The 16728-nt window shown below is 41.8% G+C and overlaps 1 protein-coding gene across 6 annotated transcripts in view; it reads left to right on the top strand.

The window, feature by feature from the left end:
- LOC139232434 (disabled homolog 2-interacting protein-like) overlaps positions 1-16728 on the top strand; it is a 1003994-nt gene that overhangs the window by 711747 nt on the left and 275519 nt on the right. For all 6 annotated transcript variants that reach the window (XM_070862610.1, XM_070862602.1, XM_070862603.1 and 3 more), the window contains one exon: positions 3101-3219. In XM_070862610.1, coding sequence (XP_070718711.1) covers positions 3101-3219 — 119 coding nt within the window. The remainder of the gene's footprint in view (positions 1-3100; positions 3220-16728) is intronic.

The raw sequence follows: 16728 nt of genomic DNA on the forward strand, positions 1-16728 counted from the left end.
ATTTAAGCAGTTTACTCCAGTATGTAACTCGATATCTTTTTCCAATTTAATGAAATCAAAGGCAACTAAATTTGGTCGAACATTGTAACTAGGTTAAGGGAAAGGAGGTGAGGTAGCTCTGTTAATAAAGAATGATATCAGGGCAGTTGTGAGAGATGATATTGGCTCTAATGAACAAAATGTTGAATCATTGTGGGTGGAGATTAGAGATAGTAAGGGGAAAAAGTCACTGGTGGGCGTAGTTTATAGGCCCCCAAATAATAACTTCATGGTGGGGCGGACAATAATCAAAGGAATAATGGAAGCATGTGAAAAAGGAACGGCAGTAATCATGGGGGATTTTAACCTACATATCGATTGGTCAAATCAAATCACACGGGGTTGCCTGGAGGAGGAATTCATAGAATGCATACGGGATTGTTTCTTAGAACAGTATGTTACAGAACATACAAGGGAGCAAGCTATCTTAGATCTGGTCCTGTGTTTTTTATTCCTGTCTCATTACAATCTCCTAGTAAAAGATCCTCTTGGAATGAGTGATCACAGTATGGTTGAATTTGTAATACAGATTGAGGGTGAGGAAGTAGTGTCTCAAACGAGTGTACTATGCTTAAACAAAGGGGACTGCAGTGGGATGAGGGCAGAGTTCGCTAAAGTAGACTGGGAACACAGACTAAACAGTGGCACAATTGAGGAACAGTGGAGGACTTTTAAGGAGCTCTTTCATAGTGCTCAACAAAAATATATTCCAGTGAAAAAGAAGAGTGGTAAGAGAAGGGATAACCAGCTGTGGATAACCAAGGAAATAACATCTGTAGTGGGGAAAATGCTTGAAGAAGATGAGAAAGGGGATTAAAGGAGAGTATCAAATTAAAAACCAATGCGTATAAGGTGACCAAGGTTAGTGGGAAATGAGAAGATTGGGAAAATTTTAAACGACAGAAAGGAAAGCTATCATTAAGGAAGAAATAGCGGGACATCTAGATAGGAATAGTGCAATCAAGCAGACGCAACATGGATTCATGAAGGGGAAATCATGTTTAACTAATTTACTGGAATTTTTGAGGATATAACGAGCATGGTGGATAGAGGTGTACCGATGGATGTGGTGTATTTAGATTTCCAAAAGGCATTCGATAAGGTACCACACAAAAGGTTACTGCAGAAGATAAAGGTACGCGGAGTCAGAGGAAATATATTAGCATGGATCGCGAATTGGCTGGCTAACAGAAAGCAGAGTCGGGATAAATGGGTCCTTTTCGGGTTGGAAATCGGTGGTTAGTGGTATGCCACAGGGATCGGTGCTGGGACCACAACTGTTTACAATATACATAGATGACCTGGAAGAGGGGACAGAGTGTAGTGTAACAACATTTGCAGATGACACAAAGATTAGTGGGAAAGCGGGTTGTGTAGAGGACACAGAGAGGCTGCAAAGAGATTTAGATAGGTTAAGCGAATGGGCTAAGGTTTGGCAGATGGAATACAATGTCGGAAAATGTGAGGTCATCCACCTTCGGAAAAAAAACAGTAAAAGGCAATATTATTTGAATGGGGAGAAATTACAACATGCTGCGGTGCAGAGGGACCTGGGGGTCCTTGTGCATGAGTCCCAAAAAGTTAGTTTGCAGGTGCAGCAGGTAATCAGGAAGGTGAATGGAATGTTGGCCTTCATTGCGAGAGGGATGGAGTACAAAAGCAGGGAGGTCCTGCTGCAACTGTATAGGGTATTGGTGAGGCCGCACCTGGAGTACTGCGTGCAGTTTTGGTCACCTTACTTAAGGAAGGATATACTGGCTTTGGAGGGGGTACAGAGACGATTCACTAGGCTGATTCCGGAGATGAGGGGGTTACCTTATGATGATAGATTGAGTAGACTGGGTCTTTACTCGTTGGAGTTCAGAAGGATGAGGGGTGATCTTATAGAAACATTTAAAATAATGAAAGGGATAGACAAGATAGAGGCGGAGAGGTTGTTTCCGCTGGTCGGGGAGACTAGAACTAGGGGGCACAGCCTCAAAATACGAGGGAGACAATTAAAAACCGAGTTGAGAAGGAATTTCTTCTCCCAGAGGGTTGTGAATCTGTGGAATTCTCTGCCCAAGGAAGCAGTTGAGGCTAGCTCATTGAATGTATTCAAATCACAGATAGATAGATTTTTAACCAGTAAGGGAATTAAGGGTTATGGGGAGCGGGCGGGTAAGTGGAGCTGAGTCCACGGCCAGATCAGCCATGATCTTTTTGAATGGCGCAGCAGGCTCGAGGGGCTAGATGGCCTACTCCTGTTCCTAATTCTTATGTTCTTATAACTAGACATTTACTTTATTTCCAAATTTTCTGCAGCGTTTAAATTAATAAGCCTGTGCGAGTCGTGTTTCAACATTTTTATGTGTGGTTTAATCGTTATTGCACTCTGTTTTAATTTTATGGACAATTTAGCATTTTATCAATTGTTTACTGACGCTTAAAAGAATTGTTGTACTTAACCACAGATAATGGTCACATCAGAAACAAAATAAAAACACGGTTTGCATCTTAACGCTGGGCTCATTTTAAAATTCTGACACAGTATGAAGTCATCTAGTTTAAGGTCACTCATTGCATACCTGTATGCGAGCCCAGAATAATTTGCTGCCAGATTAGTGCAATGCCTGTTGGTACTCGTTTTGCATTACTGTTGGAAAGTTGTGTAGCATTGAACTGCTACTTGCGAACAGTTTTTCTTACAAGAGGAAGAATACATAGAAAAGCAGCAGATATTTGTGTCTCGACCAACGGAAATTGTTACACCCTAAACAATTGCTAAATGTAATCATTATAGTCTTTCAAAAATGCAGAAAAGTTTCTCAGGTGCTGAACTGGTAACATGCCTTTGCCATTTTTTTTCTCACACAAGATAGTTATTCTGAGAGCTAATGGTCGCTAAGGCAACCAAGGCTGAGGGAGTGTGCAGTGAGCGCCGCTGCACTATTGCCAGCCCTGGGATGTGCCGATGTGCAGCGACGCTGACGATGTGCGCTGCTCGCTGTGCCGGCCAGTCGCAGACTTTCACTCGGACGGAAGTGCTTCAATAGTCTCTCCTCTTGTTATCTGGCAACAGGGGTTCCTGAGCCGTCGGCTGAAAGGCTCCATCAAAAGGACAAAGAGCCAGCCCAAGCTCGACAGGAACAGCAGTTTCCGGCACATCTTACCTGGATTTAGGAGTGTGGAGAATGAAAGGTAAAGAGCGTCTCTGATCCCCCCTTTTACTGCTGGCACCGCACGATTATCTTTGCATTAACAAATACCTTCTTTGTAGCGGACGCGTTGCCCAATTACTGCCTTCCTCAGCGATGGTGTAATGATTTTACACAGCTGCCGAGGCTTCAACCCAAATATTATAACAGCGGAATTAAAAATGTCTTTTTTCCAGCTTAATTGTTCCCACATTTGCTTCCAGTGAAACGAGGCATGCCTTTATTATTGGTACTGTTCCCCCGGTGATGTGCTTCGTTTCTGGGTTGTATTTTTTGAAATAGATCAATTATTTAAAGAAGTAGTTTAATTTTTTATAGCTTCGCAGTCTGAGATTTTTCAGAAGAATAAATAAAACTGGCTGCCGGGCTATTGTTCTTTTCGTATACATACGTACATGCTTTTTTTGAATATCCACGCTTGACTATTGCAGTTGGGGTTCGGTTGTGCAAAGTGCAGCGTTCCGCTAATCTGTTCTGTTTGTACCTTGACCGCGAGTTATTGTGAGAAGAGATTATTGTGGCACAAGGGTATCTGAAAGTGAACCGTTTATCAACCGACATTTCCCGCTGAAAATACAGGTATCTCTGCATAGGTGAGGAAGAGTTGCTCAGTCTGTCACCTGTCGGTGCCCAGTGCAACGTTAATTCGCGTTTGCTATCTGTAGGGGGTTGGTGCTGACTCTGGCCATGTCTTTAGCCGACTATATTAATAGATCTGTAACCATCAGGTACTAAATCTGTTTTTTACTACAGCATCTTAATGAATAGTAAGGTATTTATTATTTAGTCAGTTCCACAGTCGGTAGTGTGGCCACATTAATTGAGGGCATGATGGACTGCTGTGTCTCTTGAAGCAGCCGGGACCACACATTCTTGCCCGCCAAGCCATCCTGTCAATTTTGCAATTTGCTTTTAAAAGTAGTGATAATTAGCCATCTGTTTCCTTCAAACGGCATACATCATTCCACACTAAAGAAGCCATTCAACATATTTTCCGTTAACCAAGGGACAAAGCCGCCTGGACATTAACCCTCGACATATTGCTGTATTGAGTTGGGGTAGGGGTGGGGTAATTGAAATATATAATATTTGATAGACATGTCTTCTGCTAGTGTTTGGGTAAAAAGTGAATATTCCATAGCCATGTACAAAAAATGTTGTGCTATAAGTAGCCAATTAATAGTCAGTTGGTTACCCAATTATTTTCCTTTTCTCATGTTATTCATTGGGATATTGCGCTAAGATTGGTCGTGGATGCGGTGTTTACATAATTTCTTTAATAGTGATAAATTGATAGAATGTGGTACAAACATATAAATCAGGTATAAGTGAAATTGAATCTAATTGTGCCCAGTCCAGACTGCACATGCTCTGTCTGGTAGAACAACAAAAGAGAAAAAGATTGCAGCACTGGCCTTTTGAAAGACAGTTTAAATCCACTCTGAATTTGGTGACAGATGTTCCCTATTAATTTAGCTGCAATTATTCTTTTACCATGAAGAGGATTTTGGCCTCATGCCTTTTCCATAAACCTAAACTGCAATTTAATAAGCTAATAAAATGTGCAAGTAGGCATCAGTGCTACAGCAATAATATCTCCTCTTAATGCATGTCATTTATGTTGCATGTCAGTTTTTCCAAACCCATTTAAAATTGTGTGTACATGACCCAAACATAATCATTTAACAATGAAATGCCTGATCGCATCAAGTTTTTGCTTCTGGTGTTTGTTGGATTTGTGAAAGGTTGGGCATCCACAAGACAAATTGAACAATCAAAGTTGTGAAGAAAAGTAAGCCCTTTTGAATGTTACACTTGCATGTGACATTTCTAACTTACTATTCCAAGTACATTCATTCACAATTTTGCATTTATCTGTTTCACTTATCTTCCCCAAATGCCATCTCCATGCACTAAAATGCTTCTTTTGTTCAAATTCAAGCTTAAGTAGATCAATGTTATCCGGATGCAGCTTTCCACTATTTTTTTTCCAGGTGTTTGACATTCAAGGATCAAAGAAGATGAAATTAATAGATTGGTTTTGATTAGCAGCTTTAAATAAAATGACTCTTACATTACACACAATTTTCCCCCCTTCAATTTTCTCCCCTCTTTCAGTGCAAGTACAGACCCGTGCTAGGGTATGGGAGCCACATATGCTCATCGCCTCTGGTACCCCACCCAAGTGACCATTATTTTTGCCTAAACGTAAATATTAACTAATAGCTGACTGTTTGACCATCGAGGGTATGAAAGCTGAGCCTGATCTGTTCACACCCTGTGTCCTTGCGTGCACTTTCCAGCAAGGATCATTGTATCGCAATCAGGCATGGGACGTGGAACTGTGGCTGAATTTATTCTCCTCACTAGGGAGACTGAAGCCAATTGAAGTGCCATATTACCACCTTGGCTGAGATCAGCTAACTCACCATGGTCCAGGAATTAAACCCGAGACCTTCTGCTCTTAATGGTTCAGTTACACACTTCCTTTATCAGCAGAGTTATTAGGGCGTAGTGAGCCTCCTGACACTGCACCAGAAATTATTTTATTTTAATGGTGAATGTTTTCAATAGATACACATTTTAATTACAAGCTCCTGTCATCACTACAGTAAATACACTTACATGCCTACTTTTCATAATCCTGATTCTTTTATCATTAACTCAACGTTACATATTCTGATTAAATGCACACTCGTGTAAAGTGCATCCTGTTTAAGTGCATAGATTTTCATGACTTCTGATGGGCCCTTCACTCACCTAAGTACACAGGTTATTGCTTTTCTTAGCTCCATTGTTTCAGGCAGACAGAATATTTCACATCTTTTAACACAAAGCAATCAAAGTTTATTACTGCACACAGGCCTCCTCAAAGAGTTGATAAGGCTGAGTGACAGCAAATGGAAAGCTCAATCAGTCACAGAATGTCTGGACAAATGCTTGAGGACAAGGGGTTACTGGTATTGTTTCAAATATAGACCATGTTAAATTCAAGGATGTATAGATCAACAAAAACACAACCAACTCTTTAAGCTCCAATTGCCAATTCTATTCTTCAAGCTCGATTAACTTTGCATCTGAAATACACTTTCTTGTGTTTTTTTATTTTTCTTCATCTAAAGAGCTAGTTGTATTCAAACTAGGTGATCTGTTCCACATGACTCGCACTGCTCTCCCTTCTTTCATCTGCTGTCACTGATGCTGCTATTTTAATAGAGCGCTTTCGTCAGAGGGTAGAGAGAATCTGCTTTCTCGATACTGAACTGACAGTTTTCCTAAATGAACTTAACAACTGACTTGCTTTCCCTTAGAGATTTTCAGAAAGTCAGTTTTATGGTGTTTTGCCTGATCTTTATTCCTGCAGAGTAGTAGGTCAGCCAATTTTAATGAAATACATTTTTGAATATAATAAATACGTGGTATGGAGTAGACATCAAGCATTTAACACAGTCATAAAGTTCCAGTGTTGCATAAAACAAACAAGCCTCACTTTGCAGTTTAGGATGTGATAAGAATCCTGTTGTTTTACAATCTTTATATGCTTTCACTTAGATTCTATAACAATATCATGCAGTACTGAATACCAGCAGATGCTTCATCACAGCTACTGTGTAGCATTTGGCCATGCTGTATCTATGGCTGTCGGTGCTTATCCATCTCCAGTCAGAAAGTGCTCATAAACACGTTCAAGTTGCATTGATGAGTAAAGTATTATGCCTGCTAACTGAAGATGGATTCAATCTCCCTTTGTTTTTGGAATTTTTGCATACAGTAAGTTAAGACTCTTGTATTGGTATAGTTTTTATTTTGTTTGCAGTTTTCACAGTCCCTCTAGCTGTAGCCTTGCATTTTTAATATTCTAATTTGTGCTATTGGTGCCATTTTTAATTGTCTTACAGAACAGATAGAAAAATATTAAGTCTTTTGCTATGTTGTGGAAAAATAGACCTTTAATTATTTTAAACGCTGGGGAGAAATTAAAATGGTTGTATTCTGCATGTTTTCTAAATCATAATTTAATGAGTTGCCTCAAAACCTGAAAAATTGTGATGCTGACAAGTGCACCTAAATATAGAAGCACGGGTTAGATATTCCTGATTTAAACATGGGACAGAGAAATTTTATGAATAAGTTGGATTTGGAAAACCATATCTGTTAAGAGGAGAGACAACAAGGACAGTGAATGTATTAAAGCAACATTATAAATTAGGGAGTAAAAGGGAAGTAAGATAAAAATGATTGATTGCTGAATAAATAAATCCAGAGCCTAATATTTTTTATGCTGTAACTGTTGTGTTTTTCAAAATATGATTGGTATGGTTTTGTGATTCTTGGTATATTACTTCTGTGATGTCTTGTACTAGGATTTCAGGAAAACATAATGGTGGATGTGTAAAAGTTTCATAAAGCCACTTCAACCAAAAAACACCCAGCAGTGCAATTACATGTATAGTCCTTCAAACTTGGGTTGCGTCCTTAAAGAGCATTTTGAACTATATAATGCCACGGTGAAGTACCAATGCCTGCAGGTCTGTGACTGAAGGTAATAGTGATGAGAGCAATTTGAGGTGATGAATTATGAGCATCACACAAGAAGCATATTGCACCACATTAAAGATTATTGGCTTAAATGTTTTTTTCCATAACTGAAATGGCTAGTGATGTTGTACTTGATGTTAACTATCAGCTTAATTTCCCGCCCCCTAGCCACTGATTTCTGACAGCTTCTTCATGAATGCAGATGATTTATCAAGCCTGACTCATGTTCTAATTGAGCCGATCTTGGTCATCACCCAGCTTTTTTGTCTGTTGGGACTTGTTGTTTTTATCTGTTATTATTGTTTAGTTTTGACTCAGCTTGGACTTTGCCCAATCATGGAAGCTGCCTATCTCTCCCATGCCTATGCTTGGAGCCTTTGCCTGTGATTGAAATGGCAGTTTTCCTATGTTTTGGTTCAAATTATTTCCAGATTAAAAAAAAGATGTATATTTGTTGAAACTCTGATTGAAGGTAGCCTGGAGTCCATTTTTTAATATATTTTAATTCTTTAGATTGTTTTAAAATTCTCTCCAGATCAATGACTTAACCTCTACACTGTTCAGCTGATTCTAGGCGAAAATAAGGAATTGCACTTCTAGAACTGCAGCCTCACTTGTGTATGCGGGCTTACCTGATTCACCTGCTGCGGGTTGGATAGGGGTGCAAGGTCACATACATTGAAGTCAGTGGAAGGAATTGATTTGCTGCTAATTAAGCAAGGGATGTATTTTCCCAGTGTGCTAGGTCTTAAAGCTAATCTGTCAATAATGAATACAAGACAAAAGAGACATTAACCCCAATTCCAATTATTGTGAAATTGGACGAATCACATATACACCAGGTGGAATTTTGTAAATATCCTTGAAATGGCATTTTTTTCTGCTTCTTCTGCAGAGAACTTGCCATCGGCCAGCAAAGCTGGTAAAACCATCCTGGAATCATTGCTTTAGAAATGTGTGCATATTGTCATGTAACTTAGGAGCTTCTGTTTAATTTCAAATACTTGAGTTTTATAGTTTTGTCTCTGCCAGACATTCCCCTCAGCCAGAAGACAAGAGGGTGGGATAGTTCAGCCACTGATGTAGTCAATGCTGCTGCTTCAGTAGTTTGACAAGGGGTCTGCTTCAATGATGCAGAAGTGACTTCTTTTTCTCTCCCATGAATTCAAATATGAGTCAAAGCTTGATTTTTAACTTCAGTTCCCCAAGTAAAAAATCTAGTGCTCCAGTGTGTAGCTGTTGTGGTTTTTGATTTTGAGTGTAGCGTATGTTCCATTTTAGATTTTTAGATATTTCAGTGGGAATGAGACTGACATTCTTCAGCCATTTGCATAAATACTGTTCCACCTGAAATTCCATTTATGTATTTAAATTGTTTAATGCAAAATGACTTTATAAATCACCCCATACAAAGTGCTTTTCAGTATTGCTAATAGCAAAATTTTAGTGTCCTCATTAGTTTGAGTACATCATGTCCCACACAAACATCCATGTCACCGTAACAAGACATCATAGTGGCGAGGTTTTCTGCTAGAGGCAATGGTTCAGTGTAATGTGAACTTGTTTGTCTATAGAGAGTAAACAAAGAGATTGTACATTTCAGTGGTTTGTCTTGGGGATCCCCAGTTGTATTCAGCCAAGGTCAACTTACCTCAGCTAACAACCTTACCAAAGTCCAGGACTGGCTCTACATATTTAGCAAAGTTATTATTTCAACACTTGTGTTCCTTTCATTTTATAAATAAAAATCCAATCCACACTTAACCACACTTTCTCCCCTTAATTTTGCATGGAAATTAATCAACACATTCTTATCTGATATAGAATCCAGTCCTTATTTTGTGATTCTAAAGAGAAACAGAACGGTGATCACAAACTTTCCATTCAACTCTGTTCAAAAATAATTGATCACATTAACCTAGTCAACTTTTGCCCCATCCATTGCGCTCTTTCTCTTCTGGCTTGTCAATAATTGCTGTCAATCACACACATTTCCACTGATGAGTAGAAGTGATCAATGACTGACCAATCAGAAGCAAAAGAGATTCATGAACGGGACAGAAGTTGAGTTACTGACAAGCCCATGCTCATGCTACCTCATGTTTCAAAGTGCTGTGCAATTGACAAAAATCTAGTTTTGAGAGCCAAAAGAAGACCAGTCTGCCATTTGAGGATCCACAGTCTGTCTAATTTAGAAATAGGCAAATCCTGTATTCGACAATATATTTTCATTTCTACCATCTAAAGAAAGAATTTACAATTATATAGCACCTCACTATGTTCGCAGGATGTCCCATACCACTTTATAACCACTGGCTCTGGGATGTCCTAACGTCGTGAAAGTTGCTATATAAATGCAAGTTCTTTCTTTTCTTTCTTTGAGGCAAGGAACCTGACGAGGAGTGTTCTTGAGAAGTCAAGCATCAGGGCATTGATGAAATAGTTAAGATTTGAAAAGGAAGGGATTTCAGGAGCAAGAAAATGTTTTTTACCTTTGGTCCCTTAGCCGACACACTCCATTTTCCCCTTTTGCTTACATCCAATGAATTGCAGTCATTGTTGTATAGTCAAACGGGAAGACATTCTCAAAGTGTTTTACGTTAGGGAAAACCAAACACTGGATGCAAGCAAAAGGGGAAAATGGAGTGTGTCGGCTAAGGGACCAAAGGTAAAAAACATTTTCTTGCTCCTGAAATCCCTTCCTTTTCAAATCTTAACTATTTCATCAATGCCCTGATGCTCGACTTCTCAAGAACACTCCTTGTCAGGTTCCTTGCCTCAAAGAAAGAAAAGAAAGAACTTGCATTTATATAGCAACTTTCACGACGTTAGGACATCCCAGAGCCAGTGAAGTACTTTTGAAGTGTATTTACTGTTGTAATATAGGGAAAGGTGACAACGAATTTGCGGTCAGCCAGGTCCCACAAACAGTAATGAAATAAATGACCAGTTAAACTGTTTGAGATGTTGTTTGAGGAATAAATGTTGGGCAGGACACTGGGAGAACTCCCCTGCTCATCTTCAAATAGTGCCATGGAATTTTTTACGTCCACCTGAGAGAGCAGACACAACCTCAGTTTAACGCCTCATCCAAAAGACGGCACCTCCGACAGGCAGCACCGTGTCATTATTACAACTGGAGTGTCAACCTAGATTTATATGCTCAAAACCTGGAGTGGGGCTTGAACCCGGAACCTTCTGATTTAGAGACAAGAATGTTACCCCTGAGGCATGGTTAACATGACTTGACCCTCCACAAGTTTCAACTCAATCCAAATGCTGCTGCCCACGTGCTTACACAAAGTCCCATCGCCCCATTCTCTCCAAGTTCCACTTCATGCCCCTTTGAGTTGACTTTGTCATTTTCAAATCCCATCATTGCTTTGCGCCTCCTTCATTATTCATCTCCTTCCGCCTTGCATTCTTACATGTGCTGCTTTTCCTTGTTTACCACTCCCTCCATTCCGCGATAGATAGCCATTTATTCATCCATCACACTCCTACCTTGTGGGGCTGCTTGCCCAGTTTCCTCCCTTTTTCAAAATTTCTGCAAAATCTTCTCCCTAACTTTGGCCTTGGATTCGTTAATTATTTTTTCTACCTTCTCCTTTTGCTTGATGTCGATTGCTTTGTCCTCAATATAAAACACTTTGAGATGTCTTCCTGTGTATGAGGACTGCTGCAGAAATCTAGGTCGTTGTACTCGGGCAGCAAATTATGCAACATGTGGCAAGTGTAGAAATTAGTGAAACTTATGATGGGATGTGGCATTGAAACAACTAACTTGTTGTAACATGTGTAATAGCAATTACAGAAATCTGTACAACAGATCTCCTAACGGGTTCACATTAAAAACAGAGTTAGAGTCAAAGTGTGGAATTTGCCAGTAATACTGACAACATCTATGACATAAGAACATAAGAAATAAGAGCACGAGTAGGCCATTTGGCCCCTCAACCTTACTCTGCCATTTATTAAGATTATGGCTGATCTTATCATAGGCTCAGCTCTACTTCCCTACCCGCTCCCCATAACCCTTTATTCCCTTATCGCTCAAAAATCTGACTATCTGTGTGTTAAATATATTCAATGACCCAGCCTCCAGAGAATTCCACAGATTTATAACCCTCAGAGAAGAAATTCCTCCTCTTCCTCTCAGTTTTAAATGGGCGGCCCCTTATTCTGAGACTATATCCCTAGTTTTAGTTTCCCCTATGAGTGGAAATATCCTCTCTCCATCCACCTTGTTGAGCCCCTGATTATCTTATATGTTTCAATAAGATCACCTCATTCTTCTGAACTCCAATGAGTATAGACCTAACCTACTTAACCTATATTCATAAGTTAACCCCCTCATCTCCGGAATTAACTTAGTGAACCTTTTCTGAACAGCCTCCAATGCAAGTATATCCTTCCTTAAATACAGAGACCATAACTGTATGCAGTACTCTAGGTGTGGCCTCACCAATACCCTGTACAGTTGTAGCAGGACTTCTCTGCTTTTATACTCTATCCCCCTTGAAATAAAGGCCAATATTCCATTGGCCTTTCTGATTACTTGCTGTACCTGCATACTAACATATTGTGTTTCATGCACAAGGACTCCCAGGTCCCTCTGTACTGCAGCACTTGGCAATTTTTCTCCATTTAAATTATTATTTTCTCTTCATTTTTTCTGCCAATGTGCATAACCTCACATTGTACTCCATCTGCCAAATGTTTGCCCACTCACTTAGCCTGTCTATATCCCTTTGCAGATTTTGTATGTCGTCTTCACACTTTGCTTTCCCACCCATCTTTGTATCATCAGCAAACTTGGCTACATTACACTCGGTCCCTTCATCCAAGTCATTAATATAGATTGTAAATAGTTGAGGCCCCAGCACCGATCCCTGCGGCACCCCACTTGTTACTTTTTGCCAAGTGGAAAATGACCCATTTATCCCGACTCTGTTTTCTGTTAGTTCGCCAATCCTCTAGCCATGCTAATGTATTACCCCTAACCCTGTGAGCTTTTATCTTGTGCAGTATCCTTTTGTGTGGCACCTTATCGAATGCCTTCTGGAAATCCAAATACACCACATCCACTGGTTCCCCCTTATCCACCCTGCTCGTTACATCCTCAGAACTGCAGCAAATTTGTGAAACATTATTTCCCTTACATAAAACCATGTTGACTCTGCTTGATTGAATTATACTTTTCCAAATGTCCTGCTACTGAGTCCTTAATAATGGACTCCAGCATTTTCCCAATGTTACGCTAACTGGTCTGTAATTTCCTACTTTCTGTCTGCCTCCTTTTTTAATTAGGGGCGTTACATTTGCGGCTTTCCAATTTGCTGTGACCTCCCCAGAATCCAGGGAATTTTGATAGATTACAACCAATGCATCCACTATCTCAGCAGCCATTTATTTTAGGACCTTAGGATGCAAGCCACCAAGTCCAGGGGACTTGTCCGCCTTTAGTCCCATTATTTTACTGAGTACTACTTCTTTAGTGATAGTGATTGTATTAAATTCTTCCTTCCCTATAGTCCCTTGATTATCCATTATTGGGATGTTTTTAGTGTCTTCTACCTTGAAGACTGATACAAAATATTTGTTCAATGTCTCTGCCATTTCGCTGTTCCCCATTATTAATTCCCAGTCTCATCCTCTAGGGGACCAACATTTATTTTAGCCACTCTTTTCCTTTTTATGCACCTGTAGAAATTCTTACTATCTTTTTTTTATTTCGTGCTAGTTTACTCTCATAATCAATCTTCCCTCTCTATTATTTTTTCGTCGTTCTTTGCTGGCTTCCCAATCCTCTGGCCTCCCACTAGTCTTGGCCACATTGTATGACCTTGTTTTCAATTTAATATTATCCCTTATTTCCTTAGTTAGCCACGGATGGTTATCCCTTCTCTCTCAATCTTTACTTCTCATTGGAATATATTTTTGCTGAGAGTTATGAAAAATCTCCTTAAATGTCTGCCACTGCTCATCAACCGTCCCACACTTTAATGTATTTTCCCAGTCTACTTTAGCCAACTCTGTCTTCGTAGCTTTGTAGTCTCCTTTATTTAAGCTTAAGTCCTCGTGCCGGCTGCTCCTCCTCACAGCGCTCCCTCCGAGGGTTCAGGCTGACTCTTCGAGGCCCGCTGGGGTCCGCCGGCTCTTTGAGACCCCCCTGCACATTGATTGACTGACTGACTGATAGTCGGCCCAGCCAATCAACGCACAAACATGCTTACCCCAGCAAAGGCACTTAAAGACGCATTCCACCCAAACACGTGACCGCCCCTCATCCGGCAAGATCCCTCGTTCGGGATAAGCCAGGTCCCGAGGGTGCCGGATAAGGGAGATTTAACCTGTATTTGGATTTCCAGACGGCATTCGACAAGGTGCCACATAAGAGGTGACTGCACAAGATAAAAGCTCACGGGGTTGGGGGTAATATATTAGCATGGATAGAAGATTGGCTAACTAACAGAAAACAGAGAGTCAGGATAAATGGGTAATTTTCTGTTGTGTATCTGTAAAGCATGCACTCACACGTTCCGCCACCAGGGAGCGCATCCCCTGAATTCCCAAGGGATCCCAGCATCCCTTGGGAGCACTGTATAGAAGCCGGCCCATAAAGCCTGTTCCTCACTCTGGAGTGTCTTATTAAAGACTGAGGTCACTGTTACTTTAACCTCCTTGTGTGCAGTCTAATCTGTGTTAGGAACACAATAACTGGCGACGAGAATACGAATCCAACGCAAAGATGCAGCAAACTGTGGGCATCCTGGAGAAGTTCTCTGAGGGTGAGGACTGGGAAGCCTATGTCGAATGGCTAGATCAGTACTTTGTAGCTAACGAGCTGGACGGAGAAGGAAGCGCTGCAAAAAGGAGAGCGGTCCCCCTCACGGTCTGCGAGGCACCGACCTACAGCCTCATGAAGAATCTTCTGGCTCCGGTGAAATCCACAGATAAGTCATATGAGGAGCTGTGTACACTGGTTCGGGAGCATCTTGACTGGAGGGAGAGCGTGCTGATGGCGAGGTATCAGTTCTACACGTGCCAGCGATCTGAAGGTCAGGAAGTGGCGAGCTACGTCGCCGAGCTAAGGCGACTTGCAGGACAATGTGAGTTTGATGGCTACCTGGAGCAGATACTCAGAGACTTTTTTGTACTGGGCATAGGCCAAAAACTTTTGACTGTAGAGACACCTACCCTCAGTAAGGCCATTGCGATAGCACAAGCGTTTATGTTCACCAGTGATAGCACCAAACAATCTCTCAGCACACAAGTGCTAGCAATGTTCATAAAATGACTAGAACTGTGTTTGCGGGCAGAAACCACGAGTCTGCAACTGCCAGCAGGCCTCAGGTGACCCAGATGACTCAGAGTCCGCAACAAAGGCTGAATACAAGGCAATTCACACCTTGTTGGTGTTGTGAAGGCTTTCATTCAGCCTATTCATGCCGTTTCAAAGGGTATGTTTGCAAGAGCTGTGGAACAATGGGGCACCTCCGACGAGCTTGCAGATGGGCTGCAAGCTCTGCAAAACCTGCTAACCACCACGTGGCAGAGAAAGATTGGTCCATGGTGGATCAAAGCAATTTTGAGCCTCAGAGAGAGGAGGCAGATGCTGAAGTACACGGGGTGCACACATTTTCGACGAAATGTCCACCAATAATGCTAAATGTAAAATTGAATGGCTTCCCCATAGCCATGGAACTGGACACTGGCGCTAGCCAATCCATCATGAGTAAAAAGATGTTTGAGAGACTGTGGTGCAACAAGGCACTCAGACCAGCCCTGAGCCCCATCCACACGAAACTGAGAACGTACACCAAAGAGCTCATCACTGGCCTGGGCAGCGCCATGGTCAAGGTCACCTACGAGGGCACGGTGCATGAACTGCCACTCTGGATTGTCCCGGGTGATGGCCCCACACAGCTTGGAAGGAGCTGGCTGGGCAAAATCCGCTGGATGTCGATGAGGCCTCATGTACCCAGGTTCTGAACAAATTTCCTTCCCTTTTTGAGCCAGGCATTGGAAACTTTTCCGGGGCGAAGGTGTGGATCCACTTGGTCCCAGAGGCACGACCCATTCACCGCAAGGCGTGAGCGGTACCTCACATGATGGGGAAGAGAGTGGAAATCGAGATGGACAGGCTGCAACGCGAGGGCATCATCTCCCCAGTGGAATTCAGCGAGTGGGCCAGCCCGATTGTTCCAGTACTCAAAAGTGATGGCACGGTCAGGATTTGCGGCGATTATAAAGTAACTATTAATCGTTTCTCGCAACAGGACCTGTACCCGCTACCGAAGGCAGATGACCTATTTGCGACGCTGGCAGGAGGCAAGACGTTCACCAAGCTCAACCTGACTTCGGCCTACATGATGCAGGAACTGGAGGAGTCTTCGAAGGGCCTCACCTGCATCAACATGCACAAGGGACTGTTCATCTACAACAGATGCCCGTTTGGAATTCGGTCGGCTGCAGCGATCTTCCAGAGAAACATGGAGAACCTACACAAGTCGGTACCACACACGGTCGTTTTTCAGGACGACATATTGGTCACGGGTCGGGACACTGTCGAGCACCTACAAAACCTGGAGCAGGTCCTCCAGTGACTGGATCGGGTAGGGCTGTGGCTGAAGAGGTCGAAATGCATCTTCATGGCAACAGAAGTGGAGTTTTTGGGGAGAAAGATTGCAGCGGACGGCATTCGGCCCACAGACGCCAAGACAGAGGCTATCAGGAATGCGCCCAGGCCACAGAACGTCACGGAGCTGCGGTCGTTCCTGGGACTCCTCAACTATTTTGGTAACTTCCTACCGGGGTTAAGCACCCTCTTAAAGCCCCTACATGTGTTATTGCGTAAAGGTGAGAACTGGGTATGGGGGGAAAAAAACCAAGTAATTGCCTTTGAGAAATCCAGAAACATTTTATGCTCCAACAAGCTGCTTGTATTGTA

This window comes from Pristiophorus japonicus, chromosome 20 (genome assembly GCF_044704955.1).
Source record: "Pristiophorus japonicus isolate sPriJap1 chromosome 20, sPriJap1.hap1, whole genome shotgun sequence".
Lineage (NCBI taxonomy): Eukaryota > Metazoa > Chordata > Chondrichthyes > Pristiophoridae > Pristiophorus > Pristiophorus japonicus.